Genomic DNA, 25154 nt, shown 5'->3' with positions numbered 1-25154 from the left:
ATCAGGCAACAAGAGATTCACCAGTCAATTCATCTATAAAGGTTTACATAAAATGTAGTGTGCTAAATTAAAAAATAAAGAAAACTGGGACTCACTGAGAAAGAAGGACCTGATGATATATATCCTATTTCTAGCGATAGAGACATTTGAAACTGCTATAACGAAACATATTTCGCGACATTTCTTTGAATCCACCTCTTTACTATTTGAATATCACGCAATTTTCATGTTGGACTGATAGTGTCCGAGCACCAAGAGAAGTGCAGCTGTTCGGCGAAGAAGAGCGTGTAAGAGAAATGAAGAATTTTGATGAAGAAAGACAGTATGCATTTCTTGAATCTAAATATCTCTTATATTGCTTTCATTATGCAAATGTTTGTCAGAACATCCTATCCTCCATCTTTGCACAACAAATGAATACAGCATCAGTACCTCATAACATTCTCGTGTATTTATTTACTGAACCGTTTAGTAATTTGCCAGTCACTTTACTTAAATGTTGGTCGCAAGTGCTATTAAAAAACTATGGTAATTTAAAACTGGCCAACTGCATCTGTTAGCGGAGATCACAGCTGAAAAGAATACCAAAAGAAGCTTCTATTAAGAAGGCATAAGTAATTGTTTAAATAATGTTTAACGATAATCTGTAGTCATTAACGTGAGCGCATTTGTACAAGAACACTGGCATAATTATGGGCAAACCTTTATTTATAATTATTGTAAATTATCTGGGTGTGACAGAAAGTTTATAACGTTTCTGTATTGAAATATTTTTGTAACATATTACTTCAGTCAGGGAAGTGGTCACGTTGGATCGAATCATGACCGTAGAGCCGGAGGACAACGTATTTTTGGTGGGGGTGGCCTTCAACCAATGAGAGTTGGACAGTGGCGGAAAACTGCTGGAGCCAAGTGGACATGACGACTACGATTTCTCTTTTGGCTCTGATGTCTGTGGACGATATCTTCAGGGGAGTAGCTGTGGCTTTGATGTTGGTCCCTTCCGCAGAGGGGGACGAAAAACGCTAGGTTACCTAATAGATCCCAGATAGCTACGGGGTCATGGCTCCGAGAATTTTAATGATTTTTATCTACTTAGCCGTGAAAGTCTGCGTTTAACGAAAAGAAAATAACCTACTCAGTTCTTGCCCAGTAACGTATATTCCATTGACATTAACGTTCTGGTTCCTGTGCTACAAGTATTCAATGTAGGAACCATCTGCAGGATGTGCCACATCAAGGCGACAGGGTAACTTCACTCATATGCTTTGCAGCATATCGATCCAGTAACTTGACAGCTGTCATTATTAGATCAGTAATTCCATCCAGATTACATAGAAGTGAAGAAACAAAAGGATTATCTTTGACAAATTTCCGCATGAAGCAGTTGGCAGTCTTGAAAGAGAAGCATGTAGACCCACTCCCATTTTCACATACGCCAATTCCATCCGTGATATGACGTCTCAATAAAGAAATCTGTTAACTGTTTTCTACCAGTTACACAGCAAACGACGGCTCTGGAACTCTCTAATCCATTGCCGAATTCTTTTTCCTACAGATCATGCGCACTTCTGTTTACACAGGAGAAGCACAGCGCGTAGTTGACATCTACATTAATTTAGAGTACAGAAAACTTTGTATTTAAGTCAGCGCTTTGCAAGAAGTAATAAGAAAAATGTTAATGAAAGCTATGTTTGACGCAGAAGTCTGCATGATGGCGAAACATGGACATGACGGAACAGAAACGAAATGATCAACAACCTTTTTGAACATGTTTTAGATGAGACTATGGGAAAGTCCAACGAGCTAAGTAGGGCCTGAAGACCTGTAACGGGTGAACAAAGAAATCTGTATAACAAAGGATATAATAAATCTGAGAGCTGGGAAGGTACATGATTCGCTACTGAAACTATAGTGGATGGATGATGGAAGGAAATAATCGCAGGATCTAGTCTAAATATAAGGTAAGTTGTCGGTGACGTTGTAATGCTGAAACATGTAGGACAGTTGGCAAGCGACATGATTAGATAACTGTTTGAAATCAATATGACCGAACCAAAGGTAGCTACACCATATGCAGCACGGAGTCACTGAGAACTGAGCAGGAAATAAAACGTGGAAATAAGTGAAATATGTGCTACTTGGTTGGATTTCTTTACTTCTTTTCTTAACAAAATACTGTTTCAGGGAACTTCCCTAGATTTTGTTTCAAAAAAATAGTGACGCTTCGAATTGAATCTGACAGTGAAGCACAATAAATGTGGCCCAGCGAAACAATTAGACCGGATGGACCCTCTAACATCGTTTCATGGCAGTGATTAGAACGAAAATCTTTCCGGTACGTTGTGCTATTTCAATAAATAGATACGGTCATTATGAGGTGAAACGTAAAAGCAGGTTACAGCGTGCACGTTTTTTAGGTAAGAGTATTCAGGCAAAAGTAACATTTACAACTGCGTTCTGTTGTTCATATAGGTGAAATCGGATAGCAAATGACTTGGAGCCTGAGTAATTCATCTTAATCTACTTTTCTAGATGGATTGGACCTAAACGAACTTGTGGACTCCCTCTAAGAATTATTAGTTGTATTAAAGTATATAAAGTAATGAATTTTAAAGTAAGTCGTGTCAATCTATTACACTTCGTACACATCGGTCTGTAACCAACATAACAGTGTAGTGGAAACTATTTGTTTGGTTTGTAAAGCGTTTTACGTGAATGTTTGCGGTGTGCGATTCTAACGCCTTTGTTGTGTGTAAACAACGCTCATGCGCGCCAGGCATTCCATTCCAGACTAAGACTTGCAACAATGTGTAATCGGCTCATTTGAAAGCGAAACCACAATCATGTAATTTGGGGAATTTAATTAAGTTGGGAGCATGCTGCGTGAAGTGAAAGCTCCACTGCATGAGAAAGACAACGTAAACTTTTTAGCTTTTTGTTTTAAGTGCCTATGAAAATATCAACGGCTAGCAGAAAAAAAAGAAAAAAAACATTTACCGGGTGCCTGGCTGAATTGATTGCATTGTGATTCTGTTTTGGCTGCAACGTGGCGTTTGCAATAATGTTAGGCAAACGAGTTCACTGTTTACAAAACATTTGACCGAAATAGCGCAAAAGTTCTCGTCAAAGTTTGCGTTAATCAATGGTGCGTTGTTATTACTGCAGTCGAGTTCAGTGAAAATTCTGCGTCACGCTTGACTCTTTGCAAAGGACGTGGCGTGGAGATGGGACGTCAATAGGACAAACACAGGCACTGAGCTCTCAATAAAAGCGAATTATGATCCAATATTTTTATTTCCTTTTTACTCTCTGTCTCTCGCACACACACACACACACACACACACACACACACACACACACACACACTCACACACACACACACACACTGCGACAAAAAATTAATTAAATTATTCGCCCTGCTTGATGGTTTGGTCTTCATAAATGTTACGCTACATTCGCTGGTACTTATAAACCAAATTATTCATACAGAAAGTACGAGTATCATAGGTAGTCGGCTTAAGCCTTCCTTGTGTCACTGGTAATGACACTTCCTTTACAGTTAAGTGAAGTTTAGTGTGCAGTAGCAGATAGACAACCATTGCGGCGATGTTAAACCGAAACGCAGGAGGCTACATTTCAAATCAAGGGTGAAAGGTGTCCCCTTGGCGTTTATTAAATCGCGGGGGTGTTTACAGGCTCGCCAAAGAAATCCGTAATCACTAATATCAGGCTTGCGGGAAATACGTACTGGAAATTTCTACCGCCCCGACTGGCAGTATTAGCAGCTGCATTTACGAATCCATGAGGTGGACCGAACAGTAGCGCTTCTATTTACGTTAATCTTTGGTTCCCAGAGGAACAGTGATTGTCAGTAGTTGCGTAAGGGCTTCATTCACAGTCACAGTAGCATTTTAATTTATCCACATGTTAACAGTTGCGACTCTACAGCACTATTTAGATAGCCATCATACGTCCATTGACGCTGTGGTGGTGCGTGTTACTGTTGCAATGCTGCACAAATCCCAATTATATCACACTTCATATTTCCCCTTTTCGTACATCACTTTAGGCTTAGGAAACGTAATATACAGGGTGTTACAAAAAGGTATGGCGAAACTTCCAGGAAACATTCCTCACACACAAAGAAAGAAAATATGTTACGTGGACATGTGTCCGGAAACGCTTACTTTACATGTTAGAGCTCATTTTATTACTTCTACTCATATCACATTAATCATGGAATGGAAACACACAGCAACAGAACGTACCAGCATGACTTCAAACACTTTGTTACAGGAAATGTTCAAAATGTCCTCCGTTAGCGAGGATACATGCATCCACCCTCCGTCGCACGGAATCCCTGATGCGCTGATGCGGCCCTGGAGAATGGCGTATTGTATCACAGCCGTCCACAACACGAGCATTAAGAGTCTCTACATTTGGTACCGGGGTTGCGTAGACAAGAGCTTTCAAATGCCCCCATAAATGAAAGTCAAGAGGGTTGAGGTCAGGAGAGCGTAGAGGCCATGGAATTGGTCCGTCTCTACCAATCCATCGGACACCGAATCTGTTGTTGAGAAGCGTACGAACACTTCGACTGAAACGTGCAGGAGCTCCATCGTGCATGAACCACATGTTGTGTCGTACTCGTAAAGGCACATGTTCTAACAGCACAGGTAGAGTATCACGTATGAAATCATAACGTGCTCTATTGAGCGTAGGTGGAAGAACATGGGGCCCAATCAAGACATCACCAACAATGCCTTCCCAAACGTTCACAGAAAATCTGTGTTGATGACGTGATTGCACAACTGCGTGCGGATTCTCGTCAGCCCACACATGTTGATTGTGAAAATTTACAATCTGATCACGTCGGAATGAAGCCTCATACGTAAAGAGAACATTTGCACTGAAATGAGGATTGACACATTGTTGGATGAACCATTCGCAGAAGTGTACCCGTGGAGGCCAATCAGCTGCTGATGGTGCCTGCACACGCTGTACATGGTACGGAAACAATTGGTTCTCCCGCAGCACTCTCCATACAGTGACGTGCTCAACGTTACCTTGTACAGCAGCAACTGCTCTGACGCTGACATTAGGGTTATCGTCAACTGCACGAAGAATTGCCTCGTCCATTGCAGGTGTCCTCGTCGTTCTAGGTCTTCCCCAGTCGCGAGTCATGGGCTGGAATGTTCCGTGCTCCCTAAGACGCCGATCAATTGCTTCGAACGTCTTCCTGTCGGGACACCTTCGTTCTGGAAATCTGTCTCGATACAAACGTACCGCGCCACGGCTATTGCCCCGTGCTAATCCATACATCAAATGGGCATCTGCCAACTCCGCCTTTGTCAATATTGCACTGACTGCAAAACCACGTTCGTGATGAACACTAACCCGTTGATGCTACGTACTGATGTGCTTGATGCTAATACTGTAGAGCAATGAGTCGCATGTCAACACAAGCACCGAAGTCAACATTACCTTCCTCCAATTGGGCCAACTGGCGGTGAATCGAGGAAGTACAGTACATACTGACGAAACTAAAATGAGCTCTAACATGGAAATTAAACGTTTCCGGACACATGTCCACAAAACATCTTTTCTTTATTTGTGTGTGAGGAATGTTTCCTGAGAGTTTGACCGTACCTTTTCGTAGCACCCTATATACCTTGAATATGTTATAATTAATTATCATTGGTCACCCAACGTCCTGTTGCCTCGTAATGAACCCAGAACCGCCGCCGAGCTCGGACCAAATTCAGTGGGTTTGCACTCCTTCGGCAACTCGCTGCGGACAGCGCAGCCCATTGCACGTCGAGCAGGGACGAGTCGAGGCCTGCCCTTAGCGTACTGGCCACTGAAATCACAGATGTTGCAATCTGCATGCCAGTTCCCTGACTAGAGACGGTTCCAAATGCTCCCTTTGGTAACTGTGCTACCACCTTTTCCGCGATATGTTTTCCACTATATTGAGTTACCTGTTTTATTCTGTGAACAAAGAAACTAAGAATTCTGTAGAAATTTTGAAAATATTTAGCTGTAATTAATGATACGCTGCGTGATAGCGCGCAGTCGGAGATAACATACCACATACTATTGCAACAGTGTGTTGCGCTCTATGGAAAATGGAGTAGACTTACTCTTCGTAATTTATTCACGCAGAGGGATTAAAGCGGTCTGATATTCTTTGGAGATACCGAATGCAATTGCCAGAATATATAATTGTGGGCGGACACCTCGATAAATTTGTAATTGACAGAATTACGTCCGACAGTGGACGAATTTTGAACTGTGATTGTGACTAATAATTATTAGGGATTGTTAAGACTTATTTTAAGAACATACGGCATTAAGCTTCAGGTAATGTGCGCCATTTTTCTTGTAATTGTCTGAATCCAGTTTTCCTGCTTAAAGATTAAATTCTACGGAACTTGTGGGGATGTGTGAGGAACGACTAGTAAGTAAAGATTGCATCTCACGGATGTTGCCCTTTGAATAATTCATATGATTAAGTAATTTCATCTCGTAAGTACAGTTAATTAATAACCCGTTCATTCTCCATGCAGAGCACCACAATGGCACAAATGAGAAGCCATCCTACTTATAATCACGACGCAGAACGGAAGAGTGAACCTTTTTGTTAATGTGCTATGATTAGCGCATTCCAGCTCTGATGCAGGACAGCTCGCTGAACATATGAAGTCACATCCACCCTGAGAAGGTATTCCAGTTGGTTCCAATTTACAAAACGAGGTTTCGGTGGTAATTTGTTGAAGTGAAGGGATAAAATCCTAAGAGAAAGCTTTCATTCGATCACAGTATTTCAGGGAAGTTAAGACTTTTCAGAGTTCCATTTCCAGTTACATATATAGTTAGAAAACATCTGCGTCAGATTACATGTCATTATTGTAGAAATACAATTTTCTGATGAGGAGAAGCTTGCTCTAAGGAACTAGGACGCTCGTTATCACTTTTAAATATTGTGCAAGACATTAATAATGAAATCGACAGTTTGAGAGAGAGTTTAAAACCGCTCGCTCACCGATAGATCTGTATCTACAGATTGGAAAATTGCGCAGGTCGCACCAGTGTTTAAGAAGGGTAGTAGGAGTAATCCATCGAACTACAGACCTATATCATTGACGTCGGTTTGCAGTAGGGTTTTGAAGCATATACTGTATTCAAACATTATGAATCACCTCGAAGGGAACGATCTATTGATACGTAATCAGCATGGATTCAGAAAATGTCGTTCTTGTGCAACGCAGCTAGCTCTTTATTCGCACGAAGTAATGGACGCTATCGACAGGGGATCTCAAGTTGATTCCGTATTTCTAGATTTCCGGAAAGCTTTTGACACTTCTAATCAAGATGCGGGCCTATGGGGTATTGTCTCAGTTGTGCGACTGGATTCGTGATTTCCTGTCAGGAAGGTCGCATTTCGTAGAAATAGACGGCAAATCATTGAGTAAAACTGAAGTGATATCAGGTGTTCCCCAGGGAAGCGTCCTGGTACCTGATCTACATAAATGACCTGGGTGACAATCTGAGCAGTTCTCTTAGGTTGTTCGCAGACGATGCTGTAATGCTAGTAAGGTCATCCGAAGACCAGTATCAGTTGCAAAGCAATTTAGAAAAGATCGCTGTATGGTGTGGCAGGTGGCAGTTGACGCTAAATAACGAAAAGTGTGAGGTGATCCCCATAAGTTCCAAAATAAATCCGTTGGAATTAGATTACTCGATAAATAGTACAATTCTCAAGGCTGTCAATTCAACTAAGTACCTGGGTGTTAAAATTACGAACAACTTCAGTTGGAAAGACCACGTAGATAACATTGTGGGGGAGGCGAGCCAAAGGTTTCAGTTCATTGGCAGGACACTTAGAAGATGCAACAAGTCCACTAAAGAGACAGCTTACACTACACTCGTTCGTCCTCTGTTAGAATATTGCTGCGCGGTGTGGGAACCTTACCAGGTGGGATTGACGAAGGACATCGAAAGGGTGCTAAAAAGGGCAGCTCGTTTTGTATTATCACGTAGTAGGGGAGAGAGTGTGGCAGATATGATACTCGAGTTGGGATGGAAGTCATTAAAGCAAAGACGTTTTTCGTCGCGACGAGATCTATTTACGAAATTTCAGTCACCAACTTTCTCTTCCGAATGCGAAAATATTTTGTTGAGCCCAACCTACATAGGTAGGAATGATCATCAAAATAAAATAAGAGAAATCATAGCTCGAACAGAAAGCTTTAGGTGTTCGTTTTTCCAGCGCGCTGTTCGGGAGTGGAATGGTAGAGAGATAGTATGATTGTTGTTCGATGAACCCTCTGCCAAGCACTTATATGTGAATTGCAGAGTAATCATGTAGATGCAGACACACATAAAAACTGTGATTGGTTATGTAGCTGTGTAGCTAAAAAATGCGTTAGTCTGCCTGTTGTTTGGAGCGTAACTCTTGTGGACGGAAGTGGAAGCTACGGAAATAATTCGTCTGAGTGTCGAAGTGAAGAAGCATGAATCTTGAGCTGTTCACATGTAAAACTATATACATAGCTGAACAATTGGATAGCCAGTATAGATGGAAAATTGTGGAGTATAACGAAGGAGTTAGGCGTAATAGGTATGCGTCATTTTAATAAATTGTATCTCTTTCTGTGGTTCCAGTAAATTGGCCTTAAGGCTTCATGATGAATGTGAATCGTCTTCCTGAACTGTATGCAGCATTGAAAGTTCATTTCGAAAAGGGACCTATTTTCAAAGGAACATCCAAAACAATTAAAACGAACTTTTTCGAATTATTTTGGAAGTATGCCAAGAAGAGATTTCAAAGTAAATAGGGGAATTAGAGTTTGTAGTTGTTTTAGTGCATTAAACTGATGATAATAAAATGTATTTCAAATGGCTGTTCTACACTGCTCCATATTAGCAAGTAAAGCAATAGAAAAGTTCTTGAGTTTCCTGTCTCCTTCTAAACATGATGCACAGCCGTTAGCCGCGAGTTTGTTAGAAGACTTAGACAAGCAAAACATAAATGAGACCCCGCATAAAAAAATTAATTCCGCTGATCTATGATGCGGAATCCGTTATGACTTGTTCCTCTGGTGGGGTACAAGCTATTGAGAAAAATTCTATCCTAATGCGAAATATGTACATCGGTAATATTATAAGAATCGACCAACTGCAATGTGTTTTTTTATTTTTTTATTTTATTACTTTGGAGGGTGTTGTTTCCGTGGTCTCCTACAGCACCAGCAACCCGCAACTTCGCACCACCATGCGGGTCATCGCTCCAGCTCCACAGGCGCACAGGCCGAAGTCAGCCGAACATCGCCTGGCCTGGCCTGGCCTGTAGGAAGCAGGCTAGTACAGAGGGAGCGCAGAAGTGCAATTAAGGCCGCCACATATACGGACCTTTCGGTGCATCCGCCATGCCATTTTTCTCAGCCAATCCGAGCCCACATAGCTAGACCAATAGCTACCTCGCAGTCGTCAGCCACGTGGGTATAACTACCCTCGCCCTGCGAGTAGCAGGCAGTTCCGTCTCTGCCAGCAGAATCAGAAGTTCACCAGCACTACGCTGCCGTCCGGACTCGACGTCGCCCTTGCCACCCGGGACCACCGCGCGTCGCGACCCTCTGCTACGGCTGTGAACTCGGAGCTGGAAATCCTCGTGTTGCTTGTGAGATGGGGGTCTTAGTTTTCTCCCCACTGTGCATTTCTAAGATAGTAGTTTTCGCTTGCAAGAGAACTTTTCAGAGGATAGTCTCTCGCAAGGATTTATTTACGTTGTTTTCCAAGAACTTTAAGTTGTCAAAGAAATCACTCCTTTATTTTCAAGAAGCATTTTTCTTGAAACTTCCTGGCAGATTAAAACAGTGTGCCAGATCGAGACTCGAACTCGGGTGCTTTGCCTTTCGCGGGCAAGTGCTCTACCAACTGAGCTACCCAATCACGACTCACGCCCCGTCCTCACAGCTTTACTTCTGCCAGTACCTCGCCTCCTACCTTCCAAACTTTACAGAAGCTCTCCTGCGAACCTGGCAGAAGTAAAGCTGTGAGGACGGGGCGTGAGTCGTGTTTGGGTAGCTCAGTTGGTAGAGCACTTGTCCTCGAAAGGCAAACGTCCCGAGTTCAAGTCTCGGTCCGGCATACAGTTTTAATCTGCCAGGATGTTTCGTATCAGCGCACACTCCGCTGCAGAGTGAAAATCTCATTCTGGAAACATCCCCCTGGCTGTGGCTAAACCAAGTCTCCGCAATATCCTTTCTTTCAGGAGTGCTAGTTCTGCAAGGTTCGCATGAGAGCTTCTGTAAAGTTTGGAAGGTAGGAGACGAGGTGCTGGCGGAAGTAAAGCTGTGAGGACGGGGCGTGAGCCGTGCTTGGGTATCTCAGTTGGTAGAGCACTTGCCCGCGAAAGGCAAAGGTCCCGAGTTCGAGTCTCGGTCCGTCACACAGTTTTAATCTGCCAGGAAGTTTCGAACTCCCTTCATATTTCACTCCTGAGACCTGAACTTGGCCAGAAGCTAGAAACAATGTAAAACCAATCTTTCTTATTTGTTTTGTACTGCTAACAGAGCACAGAACTTACGTTTGTGAAATAAACTGATTGTGTCAATAAATTTATTATTTACGAGTGAATCACTGGATTATTGTAAAATTGCCCCAAGCCGGGACACTACACATAGAATATGTGATTCTTCTCAAACAGCCCACGGCTGACCATATCCTTGATGACGTAGTGAAAAAGCATTTCCCTTGATCTTCTCCGGAATTATCAACCTTGATCCGCCTACACAGCCTATAACTGCAAGGAACACGTTGCTGACTGTATGAATAACATATTGGAAGATGACTCTTTAATGACTGAAAATGCAATTCACCAACTCTTGGTCATAGAAAAGTTCTTTCCAGTTTTAGCTTTAATTACTGGCTGGAATTCTGCGGAAAAATTATGCCGTTAGTCAAAGTTCTCTTCGGTCAGCTACAGCATAAAGACACAAATGTGTGCTATGGCCATAAGGCAGTTTCGACCGCGGAAATGAATATTATCAAGACACGTGAAGGACCTGACATCACTAGTGATAAAGAATCTACTGGCTGCTCTGTTAAGAAAAGGAAGTTGGGCAGCACTGCGTGGAAAAGATAACCAAAGGACGTATACAATGTGATAATTTCCGAGGCTAAAGATCGTTCTAGTTTCTTAGGTCGTCATTAAGTTCGTCAGTGTTTCTTACAGAAAAGTTTAGTCTGTACTGTTGTACGTTTCCTGAAGATATCTTAAAGAAAATGTGTTCAGTGTATACGCTTCTGGATAAGCTGACACTACGTCATGAAGTACTTCTGTCTACCTAGCACAAAAATTTAGATCAGGTCTGGTGCCGTTAGTCTAGCAGAGTTTACAATATAACCAACAGCCCAGTCACTGAGAGCTCGAAACCTTTGAAGCTAATTCTCTCAATTCACATGGCGTCAGTCGAAACAGAAAGATACTTTTCAACTTTGAAAAAAATTAAAATCGGTCTGGAGCAGCTCTATGAGTCACGAAACATTGTCGGCCTTGGCGATGCTTTCAACTAAAGGAGATCTCGCGGTGGAGGTCGCAGACTTCAATCAGCAAGTGACTAACAAGTCTGTATCAAATATCAAAAAAATGCAGGACAGCAAGTTTTCAATAGAATATGTCTACTCATAATGTATAATTTCTTTGTGATTTCCAGTCTTTTAAATGACGAATTTCAGTTGTACTAGAAATGTAGCTTATTATGAAATGTTAGCGATTTTTCTTGATAGTCGATAAATCGTAGCATTCTCACTGTCACGGATATTTTTCCATTACAGATATATCACTAACATTTCACAGAATCGTAATGCAGATTTCAGAAAAACTGAATTTTGCGACCATACACCATGAATTTTAGGGGTATTAACATCGTAACGAATGCCGGGAAGCCAGGCGCCGAGATAAAGAACTTTCTCCCTGGTAAGCCTCTCAATAAAAAATGCAACGTTGAAACTTCGGTGCAACACCAAACTTCAGATATCAGGGGCCACCATTGCATGGACGTCTAGTAGAGGAGTCTACAGGGTGGCATAGAGCAGCATACTGTAATGAGCTGTATCTGCTAGGTAGTGGGGGACGAAATTCTTGTTAAAGCGAGCTGTGGTGGGTGAAGGCATAGAAAGGAGGTTAGTACCCGGCTATTAACCAATCCATACGAAGACGCCTACTTTTTACGGCAGGTGATGCAGTAGTTAACGAGCTTGGAACCTGCTATCGGATATCCATACTTAGGTATTCCACTATTATCCTAATTCACTACGGAGAATGCGGAAACATAGTTTTGAGAAGATGACTACTCGATCTCAGCCCAGTCCTCACATTACTGTACAGGTGAATACTAGAGAGAGTTAGTGCACAGATAGGGTGTACAGGTACTGACAGTGTTTAAAGTTACTGAGGCATTTGTCGTGCACTTAGGCCCTAATAAGGAAAACAAAATAAGTTCACGTTTTGATCCTACGGTATTATTCTCGGAGAGTACCCGGCATCTAGATCCGCGCTAGTGCTATATTGAGAGTAAAGTCACGTGTCAGCTGGAAACTGTATGAATGGTAAAGTACGGTACGCGAAAGCTAGTACCGTAGTTGAACTACACAGTTAAGGTAGCAGATCATTCACTGTGAGTCTAAGGCGACTGACATTCGTCTTCGTCGGGAGGAAGAGAATCTTTTGGAGTACTGAAGTCGAAAGGTGGGGGTTGTTAAGTGCCAAAAGCGTTTCTTTGGTAACGCCAAGCACCCACACAATTTTAACAGCACTGTCCAGTGTTCTTTCTATTACAAAATAAATTAACCCAAATATTTATGACTGACATTTGGGTTACTCGTCCGTCACCTTAGGTCTTATCTTCCGCAGAATTTCAAATGTAATACAAATTCTTACATTGTTTGCAAGCGTTATCTAGGTTATTTCTTTCTATTACAACGTGACTCATCGAAGTTGCTCCTCGGACTAATTTATGCTTCGCTGATTACTCTTAAATCCTCTTTGAGTATTATTCTGCGTTCTTCTGAGTACCACAGTACACAAAAGTCACTGTAGGCAATTATTGCAAAATTTATATGCTTTATATTTCTTTCCTCGAAATCTGCCTCGGCTCACCATATTTCACAGATTCTGGATAACGAATTAAATATTACTATAGTATACGGCTAAGGGTTTTAGTGTTTGAGAAGGATTGTGCCTCGCTTATGCTGAATCCTTTATTATTCTATCAAAAAGACATCTAAGACCTCCACCAGCCATCATTTCCCACATTACTCTGAACTCATGATTACTCGACTTGCTGCAGTTCTGTTCCCCATGGCACACACTTTCCAATAATTCTTTCCAAATATCTTCTCTTTTCAGTTAACTGTTAACTTCTCATTCAGTAGTAATTCTCCGAACCATGTTTTTTTTAATTTTTAGTCATCTTTATCTTTAATTCTACACTTTTCTCTAAGCCATTCAGCTTTTATGTTTGTCATTGGCACAGGTAAAATTCGTAGGTGACATGTTCATTATAGACATCGTTTTAGAAACAAATATTTCCTTGCGTTCCTTTTTTTCCAACCATAAGCTAAAGTAAGTGGCCTTTTGCCCCATAGATTTTATATCTACACTTTCCTACTCTGTAACAACTCATTCGATCTTACGAACTTCCTCACAATGTTCCTCTCATTTTCGACATGTTTATCCTCGCTGCTTTGCATAGACTCACCACTGCTCACGTTAAAAATTTCATAATTGTTTCTGGATTTCTTAATTTTTTGTGTCTTAAAGTGGTTCGTAAATCTTTGTCTTGTAATGACATAGCTCAACCATACTCCTCGATCTCTCCTGAGATTTCCGCCGCTACCTTTCTCTCACAGAACCAGCCGCGAATGATTCGCGTTTTGTATATTTTTCAGCAAATTCTATAAATTCTAATTTAAGCTTATTTCACTGTAAGATGTCACGTTGCATTTTTGTTAACACAAATACGATTAATTTTAATAAATAAATTAATATATCTCTATGCCGATGTTATCGATTTAATTCCTTAGTTACCGAAGTACCATGAGAAAAGGAATCTTTCAGAAACGTACTCTGCTAGTCAGATTATCAAGTGAGAAACGCATGTTTTGCAACTGTGTACCCTTTTGTCGTGTTCACGTGATTAACGTACGAGAGGCAGGTGGAGATTGCCTGTTTCGTAAACGCCTGTGGGGCATTCTGAAGGCGGCGACGGTCACAGAGAGACAAAGAAGAGAAGAAGGGTAGAGGGGTAACAGTGAATAGCTCGCAATTATGGCCGTGTGTGTGTGTGTGTGTGTGTGTGTGTCTGCTGAATTGACAAAAATTAACGACTAAAAGAGCCTGTCGAGACTGCAAAACAGGCAAGAGACAATAAGCGTTTCAATTTTCGACGAAATGTCTAACGTGATTGAAAAAGATGGTGCCACTGGTACTAGCTCTATACATTAACAGTTGGTGCCGTGGAATCTACATGAATAATAATAATTTGTAACTCAGAAACTTATAAAGTTGTCCGTTCCTTATTTAACGTAACCATCTTCTCACGAATATCAAGTCAAAAATTTGGTGACGTTGCATGGTGGACGTGACGCATTCAATCATGGTCCGCTGCCTTGATACAGGTAAAACAGATCACACTATCAGTATGATTCCGGGAAATATCACTTAGTGCATGGAGGACAGATCAAGGCACACTTTCAACATGAAAACAACGGAATTCTGCATATCGCAAATCCTTTTACTTGTGTTACACAATGAGATTTTAAAAAATTGACTCGTTACACAACAAACGGTTAAATGGCAATAACAAGTCTATGAACAATAAAATAATTATACGCTTATAAGCCATGGGGTAGCGATGTGCACACGTACAGATGGCGGTAGTATCGCGTACACAAGATATAAAACAGCAGTGCATTGAGGAAGGTGTCATTTGTACTCAGGTGACTGAAATGAAAAGGTTTCCGACGTGAATATGGCGGCACGACTGGAATTAATAGACTTTAAACGCTGAACGGTAGCTGGGGCTCGACGTCCAAGCATTAGATTTCAGAAATCGTCAGGGAATTCAGTATGCCGAGATCCACAGCGTGAAGTGTGGGCCGACAGTATCAAATTTCAGGCATTCCCTTTCACCACAGCCAACGCAGTGGCCGACGGCCTTCGCTTAACGACCGGGGACAGAGATTTCAGTGCTAACAAACAAGCAACATTACGTGAAGTAACCGCAGAATTCAGTGTGGGAGGTAGTACGCTACGAACTTATTCGTTAGGACAGTGCGGCGAGATCTGGCGTTAAACGTCTATGGCAGCAGACGACCAACGCGAGTGTCTTTGCTAACAGCACGACACCGCCTACAGCGCCTGTCCTGGGCTCCTGACCAAATCGGTTGGTATCTGGACGACTGGGAAAACTAGTCCTAGTCGCGTGAGTCCTAATTCCAGCTGGTGAGAGCTGATGGTAGGATTCAAGTGTGGAGCATACCCCACGAAGCAATGGAGCCTGGCCGTCAACAAGGCACTGTGTAAGGTGTTGATGGCTCCATAATGGTGTGGGCTGTGTTTAAATGGAATGGACTGGGTCCTCTGGTCCAACTGAACCATTCTTTGACTGGAAATGGTTCTATTCGGCTGAGACCATTTGGAGGCATTCAAAGAGGGAATTTTTATGGATGACAATGCGCCATGTCACAGGGCCACAAATGTTAGCGACTGGTTTGAAGAACATTCTGGACAATTCGAACGAATGATTTGGCTACCCAGATGGCCCAGTATGAATCCCATCGAACATTCATGGGACGTAATCGTGAGATCGGTTCGTGTACAAAATCCTGCAGCAGTCACACTTTTGCAATTACACTACTAGCCATTAAAAATGCTACACTACGAAGATGACGTGCTACAGACACGAAATTTAACCGACGGGCAGAAGATGCTGTGATATGCAAATGATTAGCTTTTCAGAGCATTCACACAACGTTGGCGCCGGTGGCGACACCTACAACGTGCTGACATGAGGAAAGTTTCCAACCGATTTCTCATACACAAACAACAGTTGACCGGCGTTGCTTGGTGAAACGTTGTTGTGATGCCTCGTGTAAGGAGAAGAAATGCGTACCATCACGTTTCAGACTTTGATAAAGGTCAGATTGTAGCCTATCGCGATTGCGGTTTATCGTATCGCGACATTGCTGCTCGCGTTGATCGAGATCCAATGACTGTTAGCGAATATGGAATCGGTGGGTTCAGGAGAGTAATACAGAACGCCGTACTGGATCCAAACGGCCTCGTATCACTAGCAGTGGAGATGACAGGCAACTTATCCACATGGCTGTAACGGATCGTGCAGCCACGTCTCGATCCCTGAGTCAACAGATGGGGACGTTTGCAAGACAACAACCATCTGCACGAAAAGTTCGACGACGTTTGCAGCAGCATGGACTATCAGCTCGGAGACCATGGCTGCGATTACCCTTGACGCTGCATCAGAGACAGGAGCGCCTGCGAGGTGTACTCAACGACGAACCTGGGTGCACAAATGGCAAAACGTCATTTTTTCGGATGAATCTAGGTTCTGTTTACAGCATCATGACGGTCGCATCCATGTTAGGCGATATCGCGGTGAACGCACATTGGAAGCGTGTATTCGTCATCGCCATACTGGCGTATCACCCGACTTGATGGTATGGGGTGCCATTGGTTACACGTCTCGGTCACGTCTGGTTCTCATTGACGGCACTTTGAACAGTGGACGTTACATTTCAGATGTGTTACGACCCGTGGCTCTACCCTTCAGTCGATCCCTGCGGAACCCTACATTTCAGCAGGTTAATGCACGATCGCATGCTGTAGGTCTTGTACGGGCCTTTCTGGATACAGAAAATGTCAGACTGCTGCCCTGGCCAGCACATTCTCCAGATCTCTCACCAGTTTGAAACGTCTGGTCAATGGTGGTCGAGCAACTGGCTCGTCACAATAGGCCAGTCACTAGTCTTGATGAACTGTGGTTTTCGTGTTGAAACTGCAAGGGCAGCTGTACCTGTACACGCCATCCAAGCTCTGTTTGACTCAATGCCCAGGCGCATCAAGGCCGTTATTACGGCCAGAGATGGTAGTTCTGGGTACTGATTTCTCAGGATCTATGCACCCAAATTGTGTGAAAATGTAATCACACTTCAGTTCTAGTATAATATATTTTTCCAATGAATACCCGTTTATCATCTGCATTTCTTCTTGGAGTAGCAATTTTAATGGCCAGTAGTGTATGAGCAACTGTGTAGGGCCATAACTCAGTACTCAGTATTTCTGCGAGGAACTTAACGACTTGTTGTATCCATGCCACGTCGAGTTGCTGCACTACACAGGCAAAAGGGGTCCGACACGATATCCCATGACTTTTGTCACATCACTGTATTCCAGTTACACATTCAGTAACTTCAGTCGACCGATAACGCTGTGAAAATTCGTGTCTAAATAGGAACTCACTTCTTTGGTGGAAGTCTAGAATGGCTTTTATGGAAATACACTACACGGAGATGCACAGAACTCTGCGATCTAGAGGCAGCGCGGCTAACCAATAGAGCACAAGCTGTTAATGTTAATAAACGGAATTAATCTTCCTCCTTCCTTCGTAAGGAGCGATTGGCTGTGCGTGAAGGACTACGCTCACACTCACTGGGATTGTGTTGTCGCAGACAGAGCAGGGCGCCTAGGCTGGGGTAGGTGACGCCGTTGTTGGCGCAGACGGGCTGCTGCGCATGCGCCCTGCCGGGACCTCCGCCGCGACACTCCGCCGCCGCCACGGCGCCCGCCTCGTCTGCGCATGCGCCGGTCCCAGCCATCGTGATATCTGGAAACCATCATATACGTAATGAAGCTTAGACATGCTTTCAAGTAACGGGTAGTAACTTTTGTTCTCTATCTTCTTTAATTCCTAATTGGGTCGGTACATAGTTCAACAAGTTTATTTGACGTGAGTTGTCTTTGAGTTATTTTATTTAAGGCTGTGCGCAGGGGAGCCATATATACTTCGTCATCTTATCTTGCTACATAAGTCATCCACGAACGTGTATGTGAAGTGCTAACCTCCAGCCGATCGCATGTATAATTGTGGGAACTCTCCTAAAAACAATATACATATTGGACCGTTCACTCGCGGGTCATACACCAATAGACGGATTTGATTCTGCGTTCCTTGCGCAGGAAGAAAGAGTTTACCTTTACATCCTCCAGTCAGCTCGGAACGATCGGTATAATAACGAGGAGGAAAGGTTATAGGTAAATACGAGTTACTAGAAACATATACGAAGTGAGGCAGCTAAGACAGGTCACCCCAAATTCAGGCTGTTTCACAATTCATACTACAAGTTTCCTAGGGGTTTTATCGGGGACAAAATAGATAAAGCTTTGATAAGGAACCCATTTCCGGAAATGTACTGTTGGGATATGAAATATATTTCGTGATCGGATCACTTTCGTATCTCTCGAATACCGGCATAAGATTGCGCCATCGTCAGCCCCTCCACTCTTTTGACTTAGAAAAAGAAGTGCTTCCTCACTTAGAAGAGAACCCGACGAGACTACTCAAAACGTTGTCCGTGCCCTGCACTGCAAACAGGTCAGAGCTCACGGCCTCTGCTGTATTTGTAGCGTGAAGTGCGAAATCTGACAGTGGTCCGAACTCCAAATTTACTTTCCATCCCAATGGTATAGGACACTAGTTCCTTATCCACACTTTATCTATAACCTCTTGAAGCCTGTGATAGGAATTGTGGAACTTTCTGTATATCCTGAAGGAATTTTTAAACCATATGTAATGATCTGAGAGGCGTCAATACAAAAACTGATGCGTCAAATATCATTCGTTTCCGGCGTCAATAGTACGTACTGAAACCTATAACCTTCGTCGACTAGTACATTCAGGTTCCACGTCTTCGTGTAAGTAATTTGGACGCCATAGTGTTATTATTGCCGTTTAAGGTGAAGAAGTAACATTACGTTACGTGAAGATCAAAACCGGTTGTAAATAAATAATTATTTTTGAGCTTGGAGGTTGAAATACGTTTTCACATACTTACTAGCTGCTGGATATCACATACACAAAACACAGGCAGTCACTCTGATAAAGGATAAATGCAGTATCAGCTGAAATTTACTTAGATTTATCGCATACGATAAGGTCAGAAACCCAAGAGAATTTTATTGAAGAAAACATGAGAAGATAATGTATAAAGTTGCAAATAACTGAGGATGATCATAAAGAAATAGGATTCAGTTCGACATCGAACGAAGAGAGGATCACGAAACTGCGGAAAGCATACAGACTTACCTGGAACCTCTTTAACAAAAGTAGTTTCTCTGTCAATAGCAAATAAGACACTATAATACAGTGGTCTTACCAGAGGTCTTGTACGCCTCAGAAACAACAGGAATCAAAATCGAGGAGACAGAAAAGAAATAGAGGAGAATGCTAAGAGACATCTACGGACCAGTCGAGAAACAAGAGAGCTCGATAAAGAGATCAACAAAAGAACGGCACGTACAGACAGAGACGTTCAGTATAAAGAGGCCAATGTTATATGGACACTTATAAAGCATGGCTAAGGACAGGATGACCAAGATTTTTAATATGGTGACGACGAATGCTGTGAAAACCAGTTGTGTAAAGGAAACCACGGATGACGGCAGGAAACTAAACATCTCCATAGAAGACATGACAGACAGGAAAAAAAGGAGAAAAAGTCAGACAATATATCTGAGCCAACACAAAAAGAAGTGGGCAGAAAAGACGAAGATGAAGAATATATGAGAGATTTTTGGTAAGAAAGGAGAAGGAGACGGAAAAACTGGCATAAATATTGATTATGTTTTATCGCTCTCCTTAAGTGGGCATTACCGAGGGGTACAATAATGATAGTACATTCACATGCTTGTTTCCTTACACTCCTATACTTAAACAACAGACGAAGGTCGTAGCCGATATTTGTCATTATATGAGATACGTAATATACTCCTGAAATAAGACCAATCCTTTACGATGAGCAGATATAAGAATTATGGCCAAAATAAAAGTTACATAATTGAGTTTTTATTGTTTGCCTCTACATATCTGCAGTAATGGTAAACATTGAAATTCCAGCGCCGTAATACGCTGCTACAGAAGCCAAAACAAAATGATGACTAAGGAAGTCAATTAGATTGGCCTGACACGGCTGCAGCATTTCCGCTGCTGCAGGAAACGAATTACCGCGTGATACTCGAGTTTCACAGTGGCACCTCTAGTAGTGTGCTGAGGTATTTGGCAACAGGCCATTTCAATGTGCGTCAGGACTACAGACGTCACTGAAAACAAACAATAAAATAATTGTAAAATTTTATTTTTCCGAGGTCGTAATTAAAACCTTATGACTCCCCTCGTACTTTAGTAAGCATTTGTGTGGCATGTAGTTTTCAATAATGGCTATAAGGAATGGTGCACTAGTCTAGCGGTTACTGTGAGTAGTCGAGGTACTCACTGCCGTCCATGAGGGCGGCGCACTTGAGGGCCTCAATGTTGGGGTAGGTCGCGCCGTCGGAACCGCACACCGGCTCGAAGTGGAGGCCGACGGCGCAGCGCACGCGGCACGGACCCTCGTACTGCACGCTGTTGGCTGCAACACAAGTACAGTAGTTGGACAAAAATACGGAGACACCGCGAGAAATCCATGCTTGAACATAAATACAGATGCTAGCCAAGCCTACAGGTTGCACTGTTGTATTTGACCACAAATGAGACCTGTGGAATCTCCTCAATATGTTTCCAATGTCAGTTGTAGTCGGAATGGTGTTCTGTGTAACTGTGAGTGCATTATGTCCGAATTAAGTGCATCTGAACGTCAAAATTGTTGGTGCTTATGTGGTGTTTCCGTGACCATGATAGGTGTTGTTTTTTTTATTTATTTATTGTCTTTTTGGCATATAGTCACCAACTGATGACTTTTGCAAACGTCATAGCATTTTTATACAATTTTTGTACAAACAGTAGGAATTTGCAATTCACATTTACAAGAAGCCACTTGAGGGTGACACACTTGGCAATATATGGTACAGTACTTCATAATGCAACATATAGTTGTTACATAGTATAGGTATCTGAATTTACCGCATGTTGTTACAAAAATAATATATATTACAATCACCTCAGAATAGTACGTCGTATAGATAGAAGAGGCAGGCCTATATTTAAGAATACCTACATTTTAATATCAGTATTCATTCAGTGAGTACAAACATTTGAGAGTTAAGAATGATTTTAATTCCCTTTTGAATACTTTACCTCTGTGGTATCTTATAGCACTTGGCAGTTTGTTAAACCATATCTGGCCATTTATCGAAGGACTATGATCTGTTGTCTTTAGTTTAGTTCTGTTTCTGAACAAGCAATCTTTTTGTCTTGTGTTATGGGTATGCACATCAGAGCACTTAGCTTCATTATTTTTATGGTCCACAAAGAATGGTATTCATTTGTACAAATACAAGGAGTATACTGTTAGATATATATGTTGTACAAAGGTTTTCCTACATTAATCTCTGTATCCTAGTCGATGGATGGTCCTGATTGCTCTTTTCTGCAGTGTTAGGATTTTGTTCATGTGTCTACAGGGTGTTTCAAAAATGACCGGTATATTTGAAACGGCAATAAAAACTAAACGAGCAGCGATAGAAATGCACCGTTTGTTGCAATATGCTTGGGACAACAGTACATTTTCAGGCAGACAAACTTTTGAAATTACAGTAGTTAGAATTTTCAACAACAGATGGCGCTGCGATCTGGGAAACTCTATAGTACGATATTTTCCACATATCCACCATGCGTAGCAATAATATGGCGTAGTCTCTGAATGAAATTACCCGAAACCTTTGACAACGTGTCTGGCGGAATGGCTTCACATGCAGATGAGATGTACTGCTTCAGCTGTTCAATTGTTTCTGGATTCTGGCGGTACACCTGGTCTTTCAAGTGTCCCCACAGAGAGAAGTCACAGGGGTTCATGTCTGGCGAATAGGGAGGCCAATCCACGCCGCCTCCTGTATGTTTCGGATAGCCCAAAGCAATCACACGATCATCAAAATATTCATTCAGGAAATTAAAGACGTCGGCCGTGCGATGTGGCCAGGCACCATCTTGCATAAACCATGAGGTGTTCGCAGTGTCGTCTAAGGCAGTTTGTACCGCCACAAATTCATGAAGAATGTCCAGATAGCGTGATGCAGTAATCGTTTCGGATCTGAAAAATGGGCCAATGATTCCTTTGGAAGAAATGGCGGCCCAGACCAGTACTTTTTGAGGATGCAGGGACGATGGGACTGCAACATGGGGCTTTTCGGTTCCCCATATGTGCCAGTTCTGTTTATTGATGAAGCCGGCCAGGTAAAAATAAGCTTCGTCAGTAAACCAAATGCTGCCCACATGCATATCGCCGTCATCAATCCTGTGCACTATATCGTTAGCGAATGTCTTTCGTGCAGCAATGGTAGCGGCGCTGAGGGGTTGCCGCGTTTGAATTTTGTATGGATAGAGGTGTAAACTCTGGCGCATGAGACGATACGTGGACGTTGGCGTCATTTGGACCGCAGCTGCAACACGGCGAACGGAAACCCGAGGCCGCTGCTGGATCACCTGCTGCACTAGCTGCGCGTTGCCCTCTGAGGTTGCCGTACGTGGTCGCCCTACCTTTCCAGCACGTTCATCCGTCATGTTCCCAGTCCGTTGAAATTTTTCAAACAGATCCTTTATTGTATCGCTTTTCGGTCCTTTGGTTACATTAAACCTTCGTTGAAAACTTCGTCTTGTTGCAACAACACTGTGTTCTAGGCGGTGGAATTCCAACACCAGAAAAATCCTCTGTTCTAAGGAATAAACCATGTTGTCTATAGCACACTTGCACGTTGTGAACAGCACACGCTTACAGCAGAAAGACGACGTACAGAATGGCGCACCCACAGACTGCGTTGTCTTCTATATCTTTCACATCACTTGCAGCGCCATCTGTTGTTGAAAATTGTAACTACTGTAATTTCGAAAGTTTGTCCGCCTGAAAATGTACTGTTGTCCCAAGCATATTGCAACAAACGGTGTATTTCTATCGCTGCTCGTTTAGTTTTTATTGCCGTTTCAAATATACCGGTCATTTTTGAAACACCCTGTATCAGCAGCACATCCCCATACCTGTATTCCATAATTAATATATACAAATAAAGTGTCATAATAAGCATTTTTTAATGTTTGTTCAGAGACTAATTTTGACAGTTTGCTAGTTAAGTGCAGTCAACTGCTGATTTTATTGCATACAACATTGATATGTTCTACCCATCTAAGATTTTCGTCTAGGTATATCCCCAAAGATTTACATTTGTCAGTGTCTACTTTTTTAATGCCACTTATATTATCAATACAGGTTTGGTATGAATTACCAAGTTTAAATGGTAATAGCTGGGATTTGCTAATATTGACTTTTAGACCTTGATCATGGAAGTAAGTAGTTATTTGACTTAAGCCATCCATTGCAGCTAATGTCAAGTCGTTAGTTTGCTTCCAAAAGAACAAAAGTGAGGTATCATCTGCACAACTTACTAGTTGGAAGTACGGAGGTGCCTCTAAATCATTAATGTAGACCAGGAAAAGGAAAGGGCCCAATACGGAGCCCTGAGGTACACCTTGTTTTAATGTTTCATAGCTGGATTGGAAATGTTTGATCTGACCATTAATTTCATAACTCAGCTTTGTACACCGCTTACAATTGGTTAGATAAGTGATCAGTAGTTGTATGGATGTGGCATTTATATTGTAAGTTTCCAGTTTGGTTAGTAGCACCTCATGGTTCACTGAGTCAAATGCTTTAGTAAGGTCTAGAAATATCCCCGCTGTCTGCATCCCTCATCCAGGGCATCATACACCTTGTGGAGAAATTCGGTAATTGCCGTAATGGCATTGTGATGCTTTCTGAAGCCATGCTGTGTTTCTGCTAGTAAATTATTCTTTGTGAAATAATCAATAAGTATTTTACTGAAAATTGGTATTATTGATATGGGCCTGAAGTTCGATAGCTCTTCTTTCGATCCTTTTTTATGTACGGGTTTAACTATACTTTTCTTCAATATATTTGGAAATGTGTGCTCCCTGATACTTGTCTGAAGAAGCTCCATATCAAAGACTTGTACAGCATACAGAGTTATCGGAAAAGCGTCATCCGCTAAGTCACAACGCGGACGGAAGTGTGTGTTGAGTGCTTTTGACAGACACTCATGGAGGACGATTGTGACGAAAAAGAAGAGGACGACAGCCGCTAAAGTCATTGCAGAACTGAATATCAAACTGTCAGTTCAAAAGAACGTGGAGGTAGCTCCAGAAGCAGGGAACTGCAGTGCGAGCCGGAATTCTATAACCATTCATCAGTGATGGAAATGCCCGTAATTGGAAAATGTGGTGTCTAAGCCATAAAACCTGGACTATGTATCAATGGAAGAAAGTCATTTGCTACGATAAGATTGGTTTTACATTGTTTCTAGCTTCTGGCCAAGTTCAGGTCTCAGGAGTGAAATATGAAGGGAGTTCGATGGTGATTTGGGCAGCCATATTGTAGTATTCCTTGAGTTCCATCTGTAAGATCCATTTACTGCCAAGGACTAAGTGACCATTTTCACTGACCATGTGCATCCCACGGTACAATATTTGCCCTCAGTGGTGACACAGTGTTCCAAGATGACAGGGCACCTGTTCACACAGCTCAAATCGTCCAGGACTGTGAGCACGAGGATGAATCGTCGCATCTGCCCCTGATCACCTCAATCGCCAGATGTCACTATTATTGAACCTTTTTGGTCTATTTTGGAGAGATGGGTGTGTGATGGCTATCCATCATCGTTACCTGAACTTGACACTACTTTGAAGGAAAAATGGTATAAGAGTCAGCTGAAAACCTAATACGACCTGTATTTATCCATTCCGAGATGACTGGAACCTGCTTTGAATGTCAGCGGTTTTCCTACACCGTGTTAGACATGGTAATGCGTCATGTTCTTGGTGTTGCATATTTTTGTCCACTTGCTG

General features: G+C 42.3%; 1 protein-coding gene and 1 non-coding gene across 2 annotated transcripts in view; one reads left to right on the top strand and one right to left on the bottom strand.

Annotated features, from left to right (window-relative positions):
- The window catches only part of LOC124776944 (serine protease inhibitor dipetalogastin-like), a 382087-nt gene that overhangs the window by 80492 nt on the left and 276441 nt on the right, over window positions 1-25154 (bottom strand). The window contains exons 4-5 of the mRNA XM_047252169.1: window positions 20581-20715; window positions 17742-17915 (exon numbers count right to left, since the gene is read on the bottom strand). Coding sequence (XP_047108125.1) covers window positions 17742-17915; window positions 20581-20715 — 309 coding nt within the window. The remainder of the gene's footprint in view (window positions 1-17741; window positions 17916-20580; window positions 20716-25154) is intronic.
- Trnas-cga lies at window positions 10083-10159 on the top strand. The gene has a single exon. It is a non-coding gene; the product is annotated as a tRNA-Ser (tRNA).

This window comes from Schistocerca piceifrons, chromosome 1, assembly GCF_021461385.2.
Source record: "Schistocerca piceifrons isolate TAMUIC-IGC-003096 chromosome 1, iqSchPice1.1, whole genome shotgun sequence".
NCBI lineage: Eukaryota > Metazoa > Arthropoda > Insecta > Orthoptera > Acrididae > Schistocerca > Schistocerca piceifrons.
The sequence above is the reverse complement of the archived record's forward strand: the minus strand, read 5'-3'. Positions and strand labels throughout refer to the sequence as shown.